Source organism: Pocillopora verrucosa, chromosome 13 (assembly GCF_036669915.1).
Source record: "Pocillopora verrucosa isolate sample1 chromosome 13, ASM3666991v2, whole genome shotgun sequence".
Lineage (NCBI taxonomy): Eukaryota > Metazoa > Cnidaria > Anthozoa > Scleractinia > Pocilloporidae > Pocillopora > Pocillopora verrucosa.
The window spans coordinates 17,626,358-17,647,781 of NC_089324.1; the positions used below are offsets into that span (position 1 = coordinate 17,626,358).

Here is a 21,424-nt window from a genome sequence, read left to right on the forward strand (position 1 = left end):
TAAGAATAATGTTAAGATTAGAAGAGATATTTATTTTAACCCATCATGGCATATACCATTAAATATTATTGGTCAAAATTTTTTCTAAGAGGGGAATTGTTTTACATGGAAGCAAATAATTCCTGTAGCCAAACGAGTTAAGAAGCGAAACGAGGCACCTGCTTCCTTTCCACAGAGCCTCCCCGAATTTACGCACTGATGTCATTAGTAAAAAAAATACCCGACCATTTTTTTTAATGAGTGGCAATGATTCTTCAGAGAGCTAATAAAGGGTTTAAAAGTAAAGCCATAAACACAAAAAGCTATCGATAACCACAACAAACCTGCCCAGTCGAAACAAAATATATCATGTGACGTCATAAAGGTTTTAATATTAATGTTTCACGGTAAAAATGTTCAAGACACCCGTTGAAAATACCGGGTTGCTTAACTTAATAAATGCAACCCCTCGGTTAACGATATTTTCCTATACGATGCATTACCTGTTATTGGTGTTACTACTTCAACGATTAACTGTCCCAATTTATTCCAGACATGGTGAGTAGGCTAAACTGTGAAATATATTGCTGTTTGACAATGTTAAGTACGTCTAACAACATTTCAGTAATCACGTTATTCCTTAAACCCTCAAGATGTACTGGCTCTTTCGGTTTTCCATATGTTAAACATTGAATTTGTACATGTTTTTTTCCTTTAAGTAAAAAAAATCTGTCGGATTTCCATGTCATCAGTCCCCTTTGTGAAAAGTAAATATGCAAAAAGTATTGAAGAGGTCAACACGTCCTTAGTGTCGCTCCCAATACAAGGTGATACAAAACGAAAACAAATTGATCAGAATTAAGAAATGTACGAAGTGTGGGCGTGTTTGTAATTTAAGGGGCGTAATGGTCTCATAATAAATATTTTCTGGTCTGCCTCTGTCTATAAGGTGGATGTAGTATTGTGTAAGAAACTTTGGAAACAAATTATGGCAGCTTCATTGTTACCGATGGAAATGACACAATCTGTGATTTTCGATTTCAGCCGGCGACGTTTCTATGTGACACGACAATTATTTATATGAGGAAAGATTATTCGAGTTCCACGTTAAACAAAAAAAAATTCTCACGAATGAGCCAATCATGACTAAACTTAAAAGCTCATTTTTACGAATTATTCAGCAACCGAAATGACTGAGAACATTAAGTATGACTAAAGCATGCTGACAACGTATCATAACATTCTGGATACCTCCCTAGTAATCGAATCGGTTCAAAATAAAGAAAAGTTTGGTGGTTTGTATCTTAGATTGTACAAATGTTTTTGTACCTATCAGACGGCAGCAAAACAGAAGGACACAGTTTGCCTAAGAGAGTCCATGTCGCTAAGAAGGAGGAACTCCTTGGTGAGGATACCAACAGAATTGATCGAGCAGAGTACAGCTTACAGAACTTGGTCAGTCCAGAGAGATATGAAGCCAATAAATTCTTCAACAAGCCTCCTTCCAAAGAGATAGGTGGCCTCAGAGTGGACACCATGTCACCAGCCCAGGTTTCGTTTATCCAAAGCAGTACCCAGTGGCACAAGTATTATAAGCCGATGTCTTCCTCGTCTTATCCATCCACCATTTATCCCGAGGATCCTGTCCTGTTCCCGGGAGTAAAGGCTTATAAGGGGCAAAAAACCAGCGAAAGAGATGGCTATAATGAGGGAATTTCTGATTTAGTGAACGAAGGTGCGACAAGGCAGCACCATATGACCAACGAATGGGGCACGAATTCGTATGGCTCTTATGGTGACATGGCCGGAGGAGATCAACGTCAAAATGATTACGAGAATACTCCATTTACCGACAAAAGCTGGTGGAATCCAAAAACAGAGGCAAAGAACGCCAATGGTTACGAAAGTTTAGATGGCAAAGCTGTTGCTGTTCCTGAACCTAGAAATACTCAAGATGATCTTCTTAACTCAGAGAGTCGTTTTATTGGCAGATCACACGAATTACTTGACGGAGGTGACATGGGAAGCATAAGACACCACTCTAACTTTCTGGGTGGCCAAAAACTCGGTCTCTTAAATAAACTAGAATCTTTAAAGGAAAATGGTGTTATACCTCAGGAGGAGGAGGAAAAGGTTTTCTTTAATGGCAATCAGAAGTTTCTCACCCAGAGTGGTGTTGCGAGTCCACCCTTAGACACGCCTGCAGGACCCTCAGAAGGCCTTGGTACGGCGCTTGCCGAGGAGCTGCTTCAGAAAAATAAAGGGAAATTTAAGGACGAAGGGGAATCAACCAACATTATAGAAGGAATAGGTGAAGCTGCTTCAGTGCTTAGGACAGGACAGAGAGATTTTGATGACGCAAGTTTGCTTTCTAAGCCGCTGTTAGATGAGAAGGCCACCCAGCGGACTACCATGTACCACAACAATGATTTTGACAGCGACACAGGGCACTTGGTATTAATCCGAAGTCATCAAGTGAAAGAAAATGATGCGAGAAGAAAATACGCGGGGAAATTCGACAAAGTAGTCAAGCAAAAGCAACTCGTTACTAGCAGATCTAATAGAGTAAAAACAGATGTTGCAGGGCAAAGAGTAAGTCATAAACTGAACTCACAGCAAGCAAAGACCGCAGCTAGCATGAAATCTCTTAAATCACGCAAAGAAAAACCATGTAAGCGTTGCAATAGGGCCTTGCTGATGAAAAATCTTTCTTGAACAGGAAATATTCACCGGCCGCACAAAGGCGGACAAAGTATTCGCATTAGCGGTACTGTAGAATTGGAGACTGCAAAAGAACCAGTCATTCTCGTTTCTTTTGTGTATAGTCAAACGTTATTAATCATCAAATGCTCGAGTGTAGACTGTGAAACAAAGCGCTAACCTGTGTAACAGAGGCAAAATGATACGGAAAAGAACTTCTTAACTTCGTGATTAATGCTCAAGCGTCTTGTAACGATATTGTTGTTTAAAGCTTTGTCACAGTCAGTAGAAACACAAATATTTTAGGATTCTTTGCGGATCTTTGTCAATGAAGGGCGCGTTTAACAGGCGTGATGTACAAAAATTGTTATTTTCTAATCTTGGACATCGGTTTGGAAAGCGTTCGGTGACTAAATTTTTGTAGCAAAATCGATATTGTGTGCATGTAGACATCTAGCGATACCATTAGGAGTAATATTCTTTCCAATAAAAATGATTTTTTTTTCTAAAAAGGAACCTTAAAAAACCAGTCGGGCGTGTCACAGGTGGATAACTGGTTAATATCTTTCCTGACGTCCAGGTTATAGATAACTTATATGTAAAGCATTGCAATGATTGACGACAATGTTTTTGTTTCTGGCGTCATTTTGTCTTTGCTTGAATCCAGGTAAGTTTCGTTTATTTGTGGATCTCAGACATGTGAAAACAAAAGGTAACATATGCCAACCTAACAGTCATATTTAGTTGATTTGAAGACGGCAATTTTCAACCCAAACGTGAGGTTAAACTTTTATGAGCAATGTGCAATGTCCTTGGTTGTTAAATCACAGCAAAAACCATAATTTTTAAAAGGCGTGATAACATGCCATAAAAATCATACGTGAAACTGTATACGAGCTGCGGAGAATGAGCGAGCTGAGTTTTCAAAGTTTTTGAAGGGAGGATTTCCCGAATATCGAAATCTGTGATCCACGATGGTAAAACTGAATTTTCTTCGCGACGAGCTACAGGTTATTAATTAATTAGTCAGTCAAATCTCTTGTGGTAGAGGTCAGTTTAAGTGCCATCGGACGTAAAGACCAATAAACTTAATTTTTTTTATCAAAGTTGATTCCCGTCCAACTAAGTACGAAATGGGAGATCCCTTTTATGTGCCACTTCCGTTAGCGCTTCCGGGGGGACGTGGCGTGAACTATTTATCCCATCAAACCGAAACTTTTGGTGACGAACTGAGCTCGCGGATCAGTGAGCAAAGCAGAGAGGTGGCCAACTTAGGAGATGAAATACAACGAGACACAACTCAACAAAGTCAACAGATTGAAGACATTGGAAGAGAGGTGGACGCAGATGACTCTATACCATTCCCTGCAAGCCATGCAGGTGATGAGTTCCCGGATGTCGACGAGGACGACGGAGAGGGAGATGGGTACAATAGTTGGCCAACGGAAGAAAGGTAGCGACTGAAACCTTTGTTTCCAAATCAGGCGATCAGGAAAGGCTAAACGCGTGTTGTGACGGAGGGATACTATATATGAATTCTAATGCCAGTTATATAGATGAAGGCTCGGCTTTGCTAAAATATCAAGGCTACTTACATCGTATTAGGAACATAGTAATGACAGACTATGAGTGGGAAAGCCAAACGGTACAATGACTGATTCTTGGTCATAATCAGTATAATCATTATAAGATTAAATAATAATAGGAAAAATAAATTTAAAAAACTGTGCTACTTGAAAAGCCTGATGTTGACTACACTTTGAAGAAATAAGAATATTGATGATGGATTGAAGTCTACAAAAATCACTTCAGTTGTGCTTACTTGTCTTTTTTCCTGCTCGATTCCTCCGCTTAGTAGTCTGTCTAGAACACTACATACTGACTCATAACCCTACAGATTAATAGATTAATAGATTGACTCTTTTTTTGCAACAAACCTACATTTAAATGTACTAAAATTCTCAGAATTTCTTTTAACACAAACAGTAGCAAAGTATATTTGTAAGCAGAATTAGACATTGAACGAAAGGGGTTACCCTGAAAAACTACAATATCTCTGAGCGAGACGACTATTTAATGTTCCATCGACCTTTTGAAACGTGCAAGACAAGTTTCGGCGAAAAAGAACATTAAGGCGGACATGCGAAGTTTGCCAAAGACTAACCCGAAGTGACTGTCTTCTTAGCTGAGTATGATAAACAAGTAGGTCACTTTATCACTCTCAGAGCCAATGTAAGCCGGGATACTTTTCTTTGTTAAGTGCGTCCTACAAAAGAAGGTCAAAGCAAAGTCAATATTGTCACTGGTGGCCATACTCATGCTAACGACCTGTTTAAAAACATTGTCCTGTTTGATTTTTTAAGGAACGGATGTTTACAGACAAAAAGCTGTAACCAGAATAAAAGATGTTAAGAAAGGAAAAAGAAACAAAAAAGTAAGGAAAATGGAAATATTTTTTCCTAATTATTAGCAAGGCAATGTCTCGTGTTTCTGCCGTCGAGGCGGCTCTAGCTCAAGTCATGCGGGGAAAACCACCGGTCATAACTGGTACAAGCCGGTGTCTCTTGAAAAGTTTTATCACTTCTTCTTTCTCTCGGGGGAAGAACCGCTCAAGGCTTGCCCCAAATTTTCCATTTAACAAAGTAATCCACAATTTTAGTACCGCCTAGCTATTTTCCTGTCCTTCTATCACTGAGGTAATTCATGAAATCAAGGATCAGATAATTTTTCGTGTCCAAATTTGGCAGTCTCTGTCAGGGTCCATAATTTGTCGTATCGCCAGCCTGGCCAGTCGTGAAAGATAATGGAGGAATATCGAATGAAATGTTTAGTCTAGTAACTACTTGCAAATGGTAAGTTAATTTTAAATTTGTATGAATGGTTCGCGGAAATATTTGCAATCGTAACTTTTTTTGACAAATGATTTCGATTAAAAGACCTAGTTAGTGATTACTAATTACGAAATATACAGCACAAGAAAAATGTCATAATTATCAACAGAGTATTACTTTACGGTTTTAAAAGCGGTTTATCTCCAAATCTCTTTTACCTCAATCTTAAGTAAATTAACTCTTATACTATTTTACAACCGAACAACTGATGGAAAAATTACTTCTGGTTCTTCTTCATTGATGATACATATAACCCTGAGTTTCCGTTGTAAATAACTGCCAAAATGAAGCGAATCTCAAACCTAGTGATATGGTCTTCTAGATGCACGTTTGTTTCAGGATTTGGCCTGTTTTTATTTTAAACGCTTATTTGTGCATATTTTGAAGAATGCAAAAGAGAAACGGTTCGCAAAGTAACAGAACACGTTTGAAAATAGTGTTGAACCATTCGCTCAGTTGGAAACAGGTATGATCAAGGTGTGATTTGGTGTAAAGCCGGTGCGGAAAATGTCAAGGACCAAAACGCCACGAGGTTAGAACAGTGTTTAGTCGGAGAATTACAAATGACCATCGTTGTTTTTCTCTTTGGCATTGTCTAGGGTTTTATTTCCGGTATTTTACACGACTAAGTTCACTTCTCATTTACTAAAACATGCTCCATATCAACAGAATTGCTTACAAGTTGCTAGTTCTTTTAACAGTTTGTCAATCCTAAACTGGAATGCGACTTACTCAGTGTAGTTACAAATCCTGAAAATGATCACCAGTTAAACTTGTACTTGTTGACACAATATAGAGAAAACCTGCAGCCGTTGTTAGCACCCGGAAGGTGGCAGGCTTATAGCTAGCAGTATATATAACTTTAAGATATGAATGAGCTGGGTAAACTCGAAAACATTTGTTTGTATTATTTATACAGACGGTAAATTCCTAGTTATTTTTCCAGGACAAAAGCCATGTGAAAAGACTAGAAGAAATCAAAGCCTGTAATGAATAATTTACTGGCCTTATTGTCCATTTTACTGGTGGAATGGCCTTTAACAAGATCAGGTAATAACAGAGGGTTTCTTCTGGGGAATTAACCAAAATATTTTTTTCGTTATACTTATTTTTACTTCTGTTTGATTTTTGTTTGTTTGTTTGTTTGTTTTTTGTAAGCGAACAGGAAAAAATAAACAAAATGGCCCTGAAAACACTAAGCAAGAGGAAACAACCAACAACTTTTGCAGTCAGTTTCAGTGGCCAGATGATTTTTGTAAATCTTTAAGCCTCAAAATTGTGAAAAAACCTTACGAGTAAATGTTTAATTATTGTAGCGCTTTTTCAAGTTCCTAAAGGATCATTCAGAAGTAGAACACACCACCAAACTCTAAGGGACAAAAAACTATCGGAGACAAACCCATATTATTTTTATGCACCAAGAACTAATGCGAGGAACAACGACTGGAGTGATCAATATTTCTCAAGGTCTCAATATAACTCATACAGAAGGAATGCTAATCTTCTAAGTCTTTCAAGAAGACCTGATTCCCGAACGAACAAAAAAATTCAAAGAGAAAGGGAACCACCTAACAATTCTCATTGGGCGCAAAAAAACTCATCAAAAAAACTGACACGATCTTCGTTGACGACGAAAAGTCTACCGAGCACGAGAGGTGTACAAGACTCTCTCAGAGACAGATCTACGGTCAAAAAAGCAACTTTGGCAAGTCCGCGATGGACAAGGAGTCGAGGAGAACACAAAAAGAAGAAACAATTTATTGTAGCAAACTGGGGAGGGTTGGGTTTGGGAAACGGTTTAGGAGTAGGCCTAACAGGCACAACAACGGACAGTTATGACACCGGTCTTAATACGAGACTCGGGACAGCTGCGTATGGAACAGGTCTAAGTGCAAGTTATTCCAACGACTATGGTGCCGGCCTCGGCACATTGCTGGCTACTGGTTACGGGACGGGTGGCGCAAACGTTTTGGGTTCAAATGCAGTCTTGGACCCTAGACACAACTTTGGCTCAAACTACGGTGGCGCTGCAACAAGCAATGGGCAAAGTCAAACAGCATTAAGTGATCTGTCATCCACTACCCTAAACTCTTTGTCTTCACCACAAGCCGGTGGAGTCAACTCCCTTCTGTCAAACTTAGGGGAAACAGGAGGGGTATCAGACATGAGCTCAATGAACTCGCTCAGCTCCTACCAAAATAACGGTTTGGACATGTTGGGAAATACAGGAAACACAGCTTCAACTGGTTTAGATAATTTTAACTCACTATCAGGGGAACTCTCACAAAGCCAACAGCTCGGAGACGGAAGTGAAAATTTATTGAACTCTCTTGAAGAGAAGCTTAACATGGGTGCCGGAGGGAGGCAGGGAATTGGTGGTAAGTTATGAATATATCAGGCATAATTCTAAGATATTCATAGAAGGGAGTTGGTTCTCTCATAAATTTTTAGTTAAAAACTGATTGAACTAAGGGCATATAAAGGAAAAGCCCAGGTGCAAGCGCGTTATAATTACTACATTAGTTTATCGACATTTAGCTGACTTGAGCACAGCTTGAACTGAGGAATGAAAAACAGTCCACCAGTTGTTGTCCTAACTAAGACTAATAAAAGATGATATCTTTAATAAATAGAAAAGCCTTGACTGTGCTCTATTCTGTTGTAAAGCACGCAGGAAGCGGCTAGAAAACGAAAGAAATGTAAGGAGAAACACGAGACGTAGTCGAGTGTTTCTCCCCACTTCTTGAGTGCTCTAGCCGCTTCCTAAGTGCTTTAAAACAGAAAAGAGCACAGTCAAGGCTTCTCTATTTGTTTATAATAAAGAATCCGTTAAATTCCTCAAGCAAACTCCTAAGCTTTACTTTCAATTTTCAAAACAAACTTTGTTTCCAAAGCGAACAACAGTGTCTTCAGCATGCTCTATACTCTCTTAAAGCATGCTACAATAGGCCAATCAAAATCCCTGTTAGAATGGTTCAAACAATCTGATCGGCTGTACAAGACTAAAGCTGTCAGAAATGTCAAACCGTCAAAGTTAAAAAACCATCAAAGTTCACATTCTGCAGTAGTTTAAAAACTTGAATAGTTCGGCAGGTCGAATTAACACTTCTGCCTGAAGTCTTTTAGTCTCTAATACAGAATCTGAAAGTGAAATTTTTTAGTGAAACTCGGCCGAATTATGGCTCATAAAAACACGCAAGTTTTTCACACGACAAGTAGAAAACAAACAGTTCAGTTAAGTGTTTTGTGAATGAACGACAGCCGAATTCACCGGAACATAAAGATCGCTCGGGATGATAGCGCCGTGACACTCGGCTGCAGTGACTGATGAGGCCTTCCACTCAACGCATCGGAAAGGATATCAGAGCAAGCTCTTATTTTTTCACTCGAAGGGCTGCCGATGTAGTTCCTGAGGCTTGCTTCACTGCGATGACCGAAGATCGCCATGATGAGCTAGCCGCGATGGACCTCAGCGTGATCGCAGGCGCTCTGACATCGGCATGATTAGTATGAATTTTAACAGTTATGCCAGTTTGGTCATATTTTTCATCATTCCTGTTTTGTTCTGTTTTGTTCTTGATCACGAAACTTTACTTACTATACGAGTGTTAGCTGTGTCTGGTTTTATTACCGTACATAAGCTTGCCATCGCACTAAGCGTGAAAACCTCTAAAACTTGGACTGTCCATTTCGTTTTCTCCTTGAGGATTTTCGTCTCTGCTCACGTTTTAATAGGGACCTTAAGCAGTCAGGACGGCAACGCCAGTGAAGACTTCAATTAAAAAAAATGAATTTCTGCCGTTAATTAGAATTTAAAAAAAACTGAATGTGTTCACCGTCTCATACGGCGCCACACCTCAACTTCAGCATAACGTATGAAAGAAGCGTCGAGTCCCAAATGGAAATTAAAATATGTACCGTCGCGGTTTCGGTTTGCAGACGACGCAATTTGTGATGATTTCACGTTGTTGTTTTGCATGGGACGGCTATGAAATGTACAAAATTTTCAAACGCGCGTGCTGAGCTATTGTTTTGTTAATTAAATCTATTGTTTTTCCATGTCCTCGTTGCCGTCGCCGTCGTGGTTTGCTTAAGGTCCCTAATAACGTAAGTTACGGCGCCTGGCCTTTTCAAAACATTTGTTTGGTTCTTTTGTTGCTACTTGCCGGCTCGCTTAATCCGAAATTTCACTTTCAATTAACGAAAAAAAGTTAGAGAGAAGTCCCGCAAAAAAGGTCAAACATAGTACAATTTGGCAGATGGCGTGACAGCTTTAGCTCAGCTCTATTTAACAAATAGAGAAGCCTTGACTGTCCTCTGTTCTGTTATAAAGCACGAAGGAAGCGGCTGGAGCACGAAAGAAGTGTAGGGAGAAACACAAGACGTAGTCGAGTGTTTCTCCCTACTTCTTGAGTGCTCTAGCCGCTTCCTAAGTGCTTTATAACAGAACAGAGCACAGTCAAGGCTTCTCTATTTGTTTTATAATAAAGAATCCATTAAATTCCCCGAGCATTACTTTCACTTTTCAAAACAAATTATATTCCCAAAGCGAACAACAGTGTCGTAAGCATGCTCTATACTCTAATAAAGCACGCTTCAATAAGCCAATCAGAATCCCTGTTAGAATGGTTCAAATAATCTGATTGGCTGTACAAGACTAAAGCTGTCAAAAGTGTCAAACCATCAAAGTTCAAAAACCATCAAAGTTCACATTCTGCGATAGTTTACAAACTAAAATAGTTCGGCAGGTCGAATTTAACACTTTTGCCTGAAGTTTTTAAGTCTCTAATACAGAATCTTGAAGTTAAATGTTCAGTGAACTTCAGCCGAATTATGGCTCATAAAAATAGGCGAGTTTTTTCACATGACAAGGTAGGAAACAAACTGTTTAAGGCGAGTGTATTTTGAATGAACGACAGCCGAATTCACCGCAACATGAAGATCGCTCGGGATGACAGCACGGCAAAACTCGGCTGCAGTGACTGATGTGACTTTCCACTCAACGCATCAGAAAGGATATCAGAGCAAGCTCTTATTTTTTTACTCGAGGGGCGGCCGATGTAGTTTCTGAGGCTTGCTTTACTGTGATGACCGGAGATCGCCATGATAAGCGAGCCGCGATGGACTTCAGCATGATCATATTCGCGCTGACACCGTCATGATTAGAATGAATTTTAACAGTTATGCCAGTTTGGTTATATTTTTCATCATTTCTGTTTTGTTCAGTTTTGTATTTGAACACTGAACTTTATATACTGTACGAGTGTTAGCTGTGTTTGATTTTTATTTCCGTACGTAAGCTTACAATCTAACTGAGCGTGAAAATCTTTAAAACTCGGAATGTCTATTTTGTTTTTCCTTTGAGGATTTTCGTATCTGTTCACGTTTCAATAACGTAAATTACGGCGCCTGGTAAGTTTACAAACCTTTGTTTGGTTCTTCTGTTGCTACTTGCCGGCTCGTTATCGGAAAAAAAGCTAAAAAGAAGTCCCGGAAAAGGTCGAACATAGTACAATTTGGCAGATGGCGTGACAGCTTTAGCTCAGCTCTATGCTCTATACTCTCATAGAGTACGCTCTTTCAACCAATGACAGCGCACGTTATATCCGAACTTTATTATAAACTCTATTTAACAAATAGATTCCAAGTTGCCGTGCGTCTGTTCAGTAATAGATCACAAAGGACGTCAAAATGTGGTAAGAACAAAAAAGTGGCACACGAGGCACAGCCGAGTGTGTCACTGATGTTCTTACCACATTTTGACGTCCTCTGTGATCTATTACTGAACAGGTGCACGGCAACTTGGAACCAATTTCTTTTATGTAAAAAAGAATTAAAAAAAGTTTAATGATGACGTCATCTATACGTCTGTCCTCCAATAGATCATAAGTGAGAACCAATCTGAATGTGTGCATAACTGAGCTTATTATATAAACTCTCATAGAGCACGCTCTTTCAACCAATGACAGCACGCGTTATATCCGAACTCTATTACAATCTAACATAAACGAATGCCAAGGTACGACAGGCATACTTCTTTGTCCATAAATTTAACACATAAAAAGTAGTCCTTACTACAAAACCACTACGTTGAAGATAAAAAGGAAACAATTTTAAGTCCTAGAACAGATATTAAACTCATATGCCTAAAAACTCACAGCTTTGGGGTTATATCAAACTTGATATGAGATTAACACTTTGTGTGATGCTAGTGTCCAATTGTCTTGTACATTCACAGCAATGGATCTTGGTATGGACGAACTTGGTGGTAATGGCATGTCTGATAGTTCCCTGCAGCAGCTCCTGGGGCAAATCATGGCCGGCGGGGGAGGAGGTGGGGGAGGTGGTGGCGGCGGCGGAGGAAGAATGGCTGGTGGTGGCGGACGCATGAGCAACAGCAATGACAACATGGGAGGGGAAATGGGAAACCTTGATCTTGGATCACTGGGGCTTAACCTTGGGATGGGGAACGGAATGGGAAGCAAAATGGGAGGGAACGGGATGGGAAACGGGATGGGAAATGGGATGGGAAACGGGATGGATAACGGGGTCGAAGGAATGGGAGGAATGGGAAGCATGGGAAATAGTATGAGCAGTGATATGGCTAATATGGGAAATGGGATGGGAATGGGAATGGGAATAGGTGCAATGGGACACGGGATGAAAATAGGAGGAATGGGGCATGCTGCAGGGGCCATGGGTGGCCAGGATGACACTAATTCCGAGGTAAGAGGAATATGGACGTATAAACCACAAAATGAGAAAACCTTACAACATAGCAAAAAAATATGAATTGTTCGCATTTTCCTCAAAAATAAAACAACCATTTTCAGCCAAACTCTCTAACCGCCGAAACTGTGATACATGTCAGGTCTGTTAAACAAATCGGATGGGAAAGTGAAGCGCCACAAACCCTTCATCGAGTAGAAGCACCTGGTACATTTAATAACTATTTACTTAAGTGAAGGTGGCTAAAGGTGGACATTTACCGAGCCGCGAGGCGGCCAGGTAAATATTAACCCCTGGTCACCGACTCTGATGGCGCAAGTCCCCCGTGAGTTGCTCGGAGGTGAATAGCAAAGGATATTCGGAGTTTGAGTAGCCAATCAGAGTCGGCTTTCGACGATATCCACTGTTTTAGTACATTCTTTATGAATCATTACTATGTATTTGAGCGACTCATTTTCACAATCGCCTCTAATTTTTCATCTCGGAAAAAGTGCGTGTTTTTATATATGAAAGCCACCAGGACATTTGTCAACGCTTAAATATCCATAAACATACTGAGATCTTTTGTCTCTATCTGTGCAGTTAGAGGATTCACAGCCTTCTGATGCACCTGATGAGCAGAGTTTACCTAATTACATGCAGCGCCCGTTGGCCATCGCACCTATCGTCCCTGGACAAACGGTGCATGCGCATGCCAGTGACAAGCCCAAGCGACCAAGCTATTCAACAGCTTTGTACTCTCCATCAGAAATGGCTTTGAAGGTTCAATTAAAGGCCAACAAGGAACATCAAAAGAAACTTAAGGTGAAAAGTAAAAATAGGCTCGTCAAAATTTTCGTCTTTGTTGTTCACCCCTTTTTAGCTGATAATGAGGTTAATGGAACAGGTCGTGAATGACACAGTTTGCTGGTCACCATGACTGAGGTTTCGATGAAATTTTGCAGGATTTGAAAGTGAAATTAAGAAGGTTACGAGCGAAGTTACGGAAACTCAAGGCTGAGTATAAGTATTCTGAGGACGAAGAGGAATCTGAAAAATCGGAGATGTCCACACTTCAAGATTTAAAGAGGGCGACTGAACAGGCCATTAGGGAATTACAGATTGAAGCTGCTAAAGCGAGTAAAAGAAAAGGTTTGGAAGTTTGATTTTTTGGACAATCCGCTAAAAACAAAAATACCAATCCTAATATTAACGATGCTCTAATGTTAATTCTCAGGTGTCAAAAAATTAATTTTCATTCACAAATTCCCCGAATCGGATGGAAACAAATCCAGCAAGTCGAACAGCCTTGAGGACCTGGGTACCGACTTACTCGCGCTTATCGAGTCAAATAAACCGTCTCCTGCACCTAGTGCCTCGCCTCTAAGCCCAAAACCGGCTTCTCCGTCTACCCAGGCCGCTCAAAAGAAGGAGCCGGTGGAAGATGACACACCCTCACTAACAGCACTTGAAAAACAGGCAGAAATGGAAGTAAATTTTCTTTCAAAGAAAAAGGAGAAAGGCAATTTCTTATTCCTTATTAGCTGTTTAATATCAAAGGCTACTTAATGTTTTTAATGAAGATTAATTAGACCATAAATTGACAAGGATCTATGGTATGGAGAAAGAAACTAAGCCAGTGGAAGTAAAATAATGAATTGAAGTCTCTATTGCAAAGGTAAAAACAAATCATGATCAAGATTGTATGTAAAGCTTTATGTGACAAAATCACTTGGTGGCTGTTGCATACAAAGACAGTCTTTATTAGGAACATTTCAAGATGTCAGACTGGTACTTCATCATTAATATATGTAAATGTGTGGTGATACTTAACAAGTTTTGAGACTAATATGACCTCTACCACTCTAACACTCCAAAAATATTTACAATCAACAGGAAAGCCAAAAGCATCAAATCCAGGATTTAAAATAACAATTCCAGGTATATCACTCTTTTAAAAGACTCATATTTAAGGAGAAAAGTTCTTTTTGGAATATTTCCAGGTTAAATCCAAGTTCAAAAGTTACACTTAAATGAACTGTCACATTTAACTCAGAAAAATTATCTACTGAACACTATAAAGTATGATGAATGCTTTGTTTGAAAATGAAAGATGGTAAATAAGACACCCAAATCTGATTTGCCATGATGCTTTTTCCTTTGGGAAAACTTACTGAAGTTCCTTTTAAATAAAATGACAGAAAATCTTAAGCTATGTGTATGTTTTTGCCATCAAATTGTTTTTGAACTCATCAAGTGAAGAATTTTCATCATCTCATGTTCTTATGGGATTGTTTTTTATGCTTACAGAAGCAGCTGATATCACAGTAAACCAAACTACAGGTGAGTCCAACACAGTTGAATAACTCAATAAAAAGTGCAATAGTGTGCAAGCCAGCATTGAGTATCCAAGGGAAGCAGCTAGAGTTAGAGACCATTAAATGTTTATCACACTTGTTGGAGATCTCTATGTATCACCTCTTTCTGAGGTGTTGCTGTATGTTGTAGCAGCTGGTTGCTTGGTATTCGTAGGAGGTCATTATTGACTAATAAACTAAATAAAGTGTTATCTACTCACCCCGTCAAGATTCAAAGCATAAATGATCTTCACTAACCAAATGACTGCTGCATTGCAGGTTAATCATCTTAACAACAAACTGAAATTTATGTTTGTATTTATCTCCTATTAAAAGGATCTGGTCTATTTGGGGTATTTAGATTCTGTGTTTGGGAAAGAAACAATCACTGAAGACATTCCTGACTGGCAAAAGTCCAGACAAACAGAGTTTCAGTCAGTTCATAAGGGCAGGCTAATATTTACATCCTGTATGGATCTGTAAGAGTATTGGTTAAGTGACAGAAATACTATTTATTAGCTTACCCAATTCAAGGTCCCAAGGGGAAGACAGGTATGCATGTAGTAATGGCTCTAACTGATATTCATGCCCTTGATTGCTAAACAAAAGCATGAAACATCCAGAAGGACTATAGAAAAATGAAACAAAAAAACAATCAAGTCCCACTAAATGGTGTGGAATTTCTCAATAAAAACATATACCCATGAAAGTAAAATACTCTTATAAAGTTTTCAGTGATTAGTTTTGACTATATCACTTCCTATTTCTTGTCACTGTACTACGTTAAATTCATCATTATGAAATATATTAATCCAAGAGAAGGCTTCATGGCCCAAACATTTAAGAACACTTTCTCATTCCTTATGAGGATACAATGCTCCTCAAAAGTGACTGGGAAAATTATTTTACAAAAAAGTAATGGAAATCATCATCAGTCAGGAATATTAGATGATGATTTCTTCTGTAATTTATTCATTTTGTCAATAACTGAATGATGTCACTATCCTCAACTGAATAATCACAGCTGATTAGGAATGATTTTTTTTGCCAATTATATACATTCAATACAATCAAAGAAGAATTCTGATGATGACACTTGGCAACCTAAGATCAAGGTTTAAAATTATCCTTAACCCTTAACCCTTAAGGGATAAACTAGAAACTATTTCTTACTCAGAGTAAATGAAATTTTTATTTTAGCGCCACAGTTCAATTTGCCAGTAAAACCACGGCTTATAAAAACGGCTGGAGGTCAGCAGTTGCTTAATCCTCTTCAGCTCAACAACCTTGCCCAAATTCTACCAGGTATCAGATCTTAGCCAACCATTTTTCACATTTAAAGCATTATAATTATTGTGACCTTGTTTTCATTTTAAACTTCTCCTTTGCTTTACTGCAGTGACATAATACTTTACGTGCAAAGTAGCTGCTGTTGGAGAAGGCCATGCAAATAAGTCATAATGTCTTTTTGTTGTTGTATGGGAACAGAACTTTATTTAAAGAAACCATGAAGAGCATGTTACATAATTGACTTAAAGATGCTGTGAATGGCCTAATGTGCAAAAGCTAAAGCATATTTTTATGGAAGTAAACTTTATTATGCATCATAAACAACACTGAGCTATATGATGAGTAATTGTTACATTTTGGATACCTCTTAAATAACTAAAAAGTCTGCTTGTCTAAATGAAATTTTGTTTTCTTCTAGAGCCTATTGATAATACAAGAGCAAGAAAATTTGAGCCACCACGGCCACAAAGTAAGATTAACTATGTTTAAATGTATACAATGAAAAAAGGCCCCTGACAAATCATATGATAATTTTTCAGGTGTGTTTGATATAGCCAATCAGCTGCTTATATGATACTTGTGTATTGTTCTACTTTTTTGTATTGATGAATGAATGGTTAGGCCTTCACCATTCTCAACCTAAAGTTGTTTTGTCACAATTTTCTCAGATTATGGCTGCTAAAACATTGAAAAATTTGCTTACAGACAGTGAAATTCAAAATTTTCTAGAAGGGGAAGGAAATCAAAATAAGAAAAGAAAAACCAAAAGTTTTTCAGAAGCAACTCACTCAGTGGCTTTAGTTATGAATTTTCTTGTGGCTGAGAATAAAAATCAACAACTGGAAGATTTGCCACTTGCCGCTTTTGGCTATGTACCTGAAATCATTTCATAAGGAAAAATTCACTAACTAATGATTTTGTAAATTGATAGTTATGCCAATTAATTGTTTCTGTAATGATTTAAGGCATTTTTCATTTTGAGCTTTCCTGCCAACACACTTCATGGCTTTTTTGGGGAATTGTGGATCTATTTTATTCATTCATTAGAACAGTAGATAAACAAACTAACACATGGTTGTTTTGCTATGCGAGCACATGTATTATTCTCTATCTTCGCACATGAAAATAACACAGTTACCATGGTTACAAAGCAAATTGCCTTTCACAACAAAAGTGAAATGGTTTGACTTTTCATTGATGTTTATAAAATAAATAGATTACAGGGCCACTTAGAGATACAACATTTCTCTTCTCCTGTTGATAAATATTTCACCAGCTCCACTCACTTGTAAAATATTTTTCAACACTTGAAGAGATATTTTGTATCTCTGTGCAACCGAGTGATATCCTAATAACTAGATTAATGTAAAACCAAATTGTAAGGTTCAGTGTTAAAATTTATGTGTTTGGATTGTTATGGATGATGATTATTCAATTAATTTACTAAAAAGAGTGACTCCCTGATTCAAAATTGTCATTTATTTTCAAACCTATTGTTTTGTTTGCCCTTGTGTAAAAGAAGTATTTTTTTCTTTTGAAGGTTTATTAGCCAAGAAAATACATGCTCCTGGTAAGGAATTAGTTATAGATTGAAACAAAGAGGGTACAAAGCATACATATCTAATATAAACCATGACTTTAAATAATTTTTGATGAATACTAATTTACCCACTTTGGACAAGTACATTTTCAAAGGGATTAATTGCCCAACACACACCCTCTGGTATCAGGCACTAGGGGTTTTGTGTTTCATTTCATATCAATTTTCACTTCTAGTGTACACCAGAGTTTTTTTACTGTGCTGGTTTGTTATTCTTGTGTTTCATTTGTGTCAAGGGGTGTAGTTGGGGAATTAAATGTAATCTGAGTGGTTCCTGTGTGTTAGAAGCAACAGCTACTCATTGAAGTTGACTTTAAACAATTGGAATGCACATGTTGAAGATTTTCATCACACAGGTGTTGTATGTTTAACAAATAGAGAAGCCTTCACTGTGCTCTGTTGTGTTGATGGTGCAAGAAAAATTATAAACTGGACAAATTTATGGCGTGTTTTTAATTGACCTGAGATAGTTTGAGGGCTGATCAGATTGCTTTTTAGCAAACAAAAAAACACTTTACAAACAGCCTTTATGTGACCTTAAACAATTTAAAAATGTAAGGTTCTGGTTGCAGGATATTTTAGCATTGGCTGTTGGAGGGATCAACCAGAAAGAGCTCTGCCAAGTTTAGAGGGGATATTTCCTATGTTGGATGGAAATGATTACAAATTCAGAAAATTTGCCATTAAGAAGTGTGCAACCATAGCAAAAGTTCAAGGATTTCCAGCCTTTGCAATTGAAAATGGAGGACAGTGTCTAGGTGGAAAAGATATTCTTCAGACATATAACATGTATGGAGCCTCAAGAGCATGTAAGGTGGATGGGAGAGGGGGACCTTGGAGTATGGAAGTGTACAAGTTTACAAGTAAGTTGTTTTACCAACTCTGGAGCTTAGGTTATCCTTCCAGTATTTGAGTCTTATTTTCTGTAAAGTGATCCTCGCTGAAGTATAAGCTAGAGAGAAGTTCTTAAGTATTTACCACTTTTAAAAGTAAGGTTACCACCAACTTTGGTGCTCAGGAAAATGGAAATCCTACTTTCTGCTTTAAATTTATATTTAAGTTTATGTGTAAGCTTGTAGTGGTCTCCTAGCAGTTATTTCTTAACTGGAGCTTTGAGTCATATTTGATAAATATTGACCACTCCATTAATTGTAATATTAAACAATGTTTTCTTTGTAGAACCTCCCTCATCTCGTCGAGGAGGAATAGCTCATCTACAAAAAGTATCACGTTTATTGAGGAGGAAACTCTGAGCAATAGACATAAACCTTCCAGAGAGGCTAACCTGACAAAATTAGACACAAAACAACTAATTAAATTGTAAGATCAGTTAAAGGACTCTCTTAGAAATACTAATGCAGCATTGGGTGTACATGGACATGAGAATTATCATAATCTTAAGTCAGCACAAAGATTGGATCACAGTAAAATTTATTGACTTGTGATGGTTTTTATCAATGCCAATTTCATAAATTAATTTCCTCCATTGAACTGCCTAAATTTAATTTAATTTTTGCTCACATCAAGCAGTAATAAACTGCAGTCCTAGGATATCAACACAAATGCTTCATACTTGGAACTATAGAGATGAAAATATTTACTTGAATCATGGATGATGTTATCTTTACTTTTTTTTTTGTAACAAAAATATAATTAACCTTATTCAACCAAAAGGCATCATTAAAAGATGAACACAGATTATTTTTGAATGTATTTACACTGACATTTGCATATCAAACCCACATGAAATGTCCATAAAAGCCAAACTCTGAAGATTTAGTCTTACTCTAACATTTGTCCAAATCTACCCATCCTCCCTCCCTTGCAAATACCTCTCATTCTCAGAGCTTGAGTGGAGGGGCACAACATATATCCATTAAAGTAAAATAGTCTTATAAAGTTTTCATTGATAAGTTTTGGCTATATCATTTCCTATTTCTGGTCACTGCACTGCATTGACCCTTTAACTCCTGGATCAAATTTATCTTTCTCCTTACTGTCAACCATACCATTCTTATACTGTTAGTTTAGAGAATTTAGTGCTGGATCAACTGATTATCCCCAAATTGATATTTTTCTTTATTCTCATCACTTGTCTGTTTGATATTGAATTGATATTGTAAGGAGAAATTCTGTCTTGGTCACCCATATGAGTTAAAGGGTTAAATTCATCATTATGAAATATTAATCCAAGAGAAGGCTTCATGGCCCAAACATTTAAGAACACTGTCTCATTCCTTAGGAGGATACAATGCTCCTCGAAAGTGACTGGGAAAATTATTTTACAAAAAAGTAGTGGAAATCATCATCAGTCAGGAGTTTTAGATGATTTTTTTAAAATTATTTTTATTAAAGCATTCTTTACGTATACATACAAAATAGAAATTAAGAAAGAAAGAAAAAACACACACTTATATAGTACAAGTAGAAGAATACCAAGCTAAACACACACACAAAGCTATCTCAGTAATACAGATACCTAGTATGTAAATTACAAGGACATCACTTTAAAACTAACGATAGAAATTAAATATGGCATCATTTATTCGTAAAAACGCTTATTAACTTTTCCCTCTTTCTAAAGTGATTATTTAATTTGTCTCTTCCTGGCAATATGGAGTTCGATATTGTAAATACGCCTTGTACTGGCTATAAAACCTTGAAGAGAAAGTATATCATTCTGGAGAGTAAATATCAAACTTATACAGAAGCAAAATATGGTCAAACAGGATATCGAAGTTACCAAAAAATTAAATCTTCCTCTTTATCGAAGTTATCAAAAAATTAAATCTTCCTCTTTATCGAAGTTACCAAAAAGTTAAATCTTCCTCTTTAAGTAATCTCTTACAAGTACAAGTACACCTCGACTGTGGCTGCTACCGTGCGGAAAGAAAATGTTTCCTTTCCACTGTTTTCTCCAGATATTTTCGACTTCTTGAGTACTGTAGGTTTCTTGCAGTAAACAAATTCGGCTCCAGAATTTAAAAGCCAGCTAAAAATTGCTTTCCGCTCTTTAAAAGTACGAATCCCTCGAGCATTTAGTGACAAAAGACTAAAATTAACGTAAATACGCCCTTCTTCGCCCAAAGGAAAAACAACTTCATTAGGTGGGAAAAGTTAAGCGTCAGTTTGGCACCTTCAAACTTAAAGAATATATCCTCATTAACGCGCCAGAATAGCTTGGAAAAACAGTAAACACAAAGCAGAACATCCACAAAAGCAAAAACGAAAAAATTACATTTCAACGAAATACTGAAGAACACAAAACTTAAAAGAGCAGCAAGATAAATATCCTTATCGCTGCCCTTGAGGATGGAATTAATTAAATAATTCTTCGTATCTCCCAGAGAGCTTTTGCTGCTTGGTTATAATATACAATAACCAATCGATAACACCTTACAGCCTTGCCATAACGAAGAAAGGTCACAGTTGATGAAACCCCTACGCAGAAATGAACTTGCCATCAATAAAGAGTTTATCAGGTTCCGATTTACTAAAGGATACTTTTTGGCCCCTTTTTTTAGCTTAAATTCCTTTTATTTGGGCATTTGTTTACGCCTTCTCTTTATGATTTCCTGAGGGAAGTCTTGCAAAATCATGTACTCAGTGTCTTTCAATTCAAACCCAGCACGAAGCACTGTCTCGCGATCTTGATAGCGTAAGAAACGGGCTTATATCGGCCTGGGCTTCCCACGTACGGATTTACCAATCCGATGCACTCGTTGAAACTCCATATTCCTCTTTGGATCCACAAAGCCAAGGACATCATGAAGAAAATCACGCAAAACATCAATTGTGCCAACCGCATCTTTCCCCTCCGATGCGCTGGCTTCGCTTTCCGGTACGCCAAAAAATTTTTGATTTTCTCTCCTGCAGTACGATTCGAGATAAAGGTGTTG

General features: G+C 37.8%; 3 protein-coding genes across 6 annotated transcripts; all 3 read left to right on the forward strand.

Moving 5' to 3' along the window:
- Positions 1 to 392: 392 nt before the first annotated feature.
- Positions 393 to 2,696, forward strand: LOC131797464 (uncharacterized). 2 transcript variants are annotated; one of them, XM_059115087.2, is made up of 2 exons: positions 393 to 537; positions 1,316 to 2,696. In XM_059115087.2, exons 1-2 carry the CDS (start codon positions 393 to 395, stop codon positions 2,692 to 2,694), a joined length of 1,524 nt encoding a protein of 507 aa, XP_058971070.1. In that variant the 3' UTR covers positions 2,695 to 2,696. The 2 variants fall into 2 exon arrangements, with proteins under 2 accessions (XP_058971070.1, XP_066016428.1); XM_066160331.1 differs by having other exon boundaries at positions 469 to 537; positions 1,288 to 2,696.
- A 491-nt stretch (positions 2,697 to 3,187) lies between these two features.
- Positions 3,188 to 4,485, forward strand: LOC131797462 (uncharacterized). Its single transcript, XM_059115086.2, has 2 exons — positions 3,188 to 3,346; positions 3,787 to 4,485. The coding sequence occupies exons 1-2, from the start codon at positions 3,304 to 3,306 to the stop codon at positions 4,134 to 4,136; spliced, it is 393 nt and encodes a 130-aa protein (XP_058971069.2). The 5' UTR covers positions 3,188 to 3,303; the 3' UTR covers positions 4,137 to 4,485.
- Positions 4,486 to 5,265: 780 nt separating this feature from the next.
- LOC131797439 (uncharacterized) lies at positions 5,266 to 20,040 on the forward strand. Of its 3 annotated transcripts, none has more exons than XM_066160708.1 (14): positions 5,266 to 5,531; positions 6,505 to 6,620; positions 6,887 to 7,948; positions 11,809 to 12,296; positions 12,882 to 13,103; positions 13,244 to 13,430; positions 13,516 to 13,800; positions 14,175 to 14,219; positions 14,589 to 14,621; positions 15,836 to 15,940; positions 16,344 to 16,394; positions 17,466 to 17,495; positions 18,098 to 18,388; positions 18,705 to 20,040. In XM_066160708.1, exons 2-14 carry the CDS (start codon positions 6,560 to 6,562, stop codon positions 18,776 to 18,778), a joined length of 2,934 nt encoding a protein of 977 aa, XP_066016805.1. In that variant the 5' UTR covers positions 5,266 to 5,531; positions 6,505 to 6,559; the 3' UTR covers positions 18,779 to 20,040. The 3 variants fall into 3 exon arrangements, with proteins under 3 accessions (XP_066016805.1, XP_058971053.2, XP_066016806.1); XM_059115070.2 differs by having other exon boundaries at positions 6,517 to 6,620; XM_066160709.1 differs by lacking the exon at positions 15,836 to 15,940 and having other exon boundaries at positions 6,517 to 6,620.
- The last annotated feature ends 1,384 nt before the right edge of the window (positions 20,041 to 21,424 follow it).

Excerpts from the sequence above, each read along its gene's own strand:
- LOC131797464 (XM_059115087.2), top strand. The coding sequence starts at position 393 with ATGTTCAAGACACCCGTTGAAAATACCGGGTTGCTTAACTTAATAAAT. Across the intron at positions 538-1,315 it reads CCCAATTTATTCCAGACATG|ACGGCAGCAAAACAGAAGGA; the intron begins GTGAGTAGGCTA and ends TGTACCTATCAG.
- LOC131797462 (XM_059115086.2), top strand. The coding sequence starts at position 3,304 with ATGTTTTTGTTTCTGGCGTCATTTTGTCTTTGCTTGAATCCAG. Across the intron at positions 3,347-3,786 it reads TTGTCTTTGCTTGAATCCAG|TTGATTCCCGTCCAACTAAG; the intron begins GTAAGTTTCGTT and ends TTTTTATCAAAG.
- LOC131797439 (XM_066160708.1), top strand. The coding sequence starts at position 6,560 with ATGAATAATTTACTGGCCTTATTGTCCATTTTACTGGTGGAATGGCCT. Across the intron at positions 14,622-15,835 it reads CACAGTAAACCAAACTACAG|CGCCACAGTTCAATTTGCCA; the intron begins GTGAGTCCAACA and ends TTTTTATTTTAG. Across the intron at positions 18,389-18,704 it reads GGAAGTGTACAAGTTTACAA|AACCTCCCTCATCTCGTCGA; the intron begins GTAAGTTGTTTT and ends TTTTCTTTGTAG.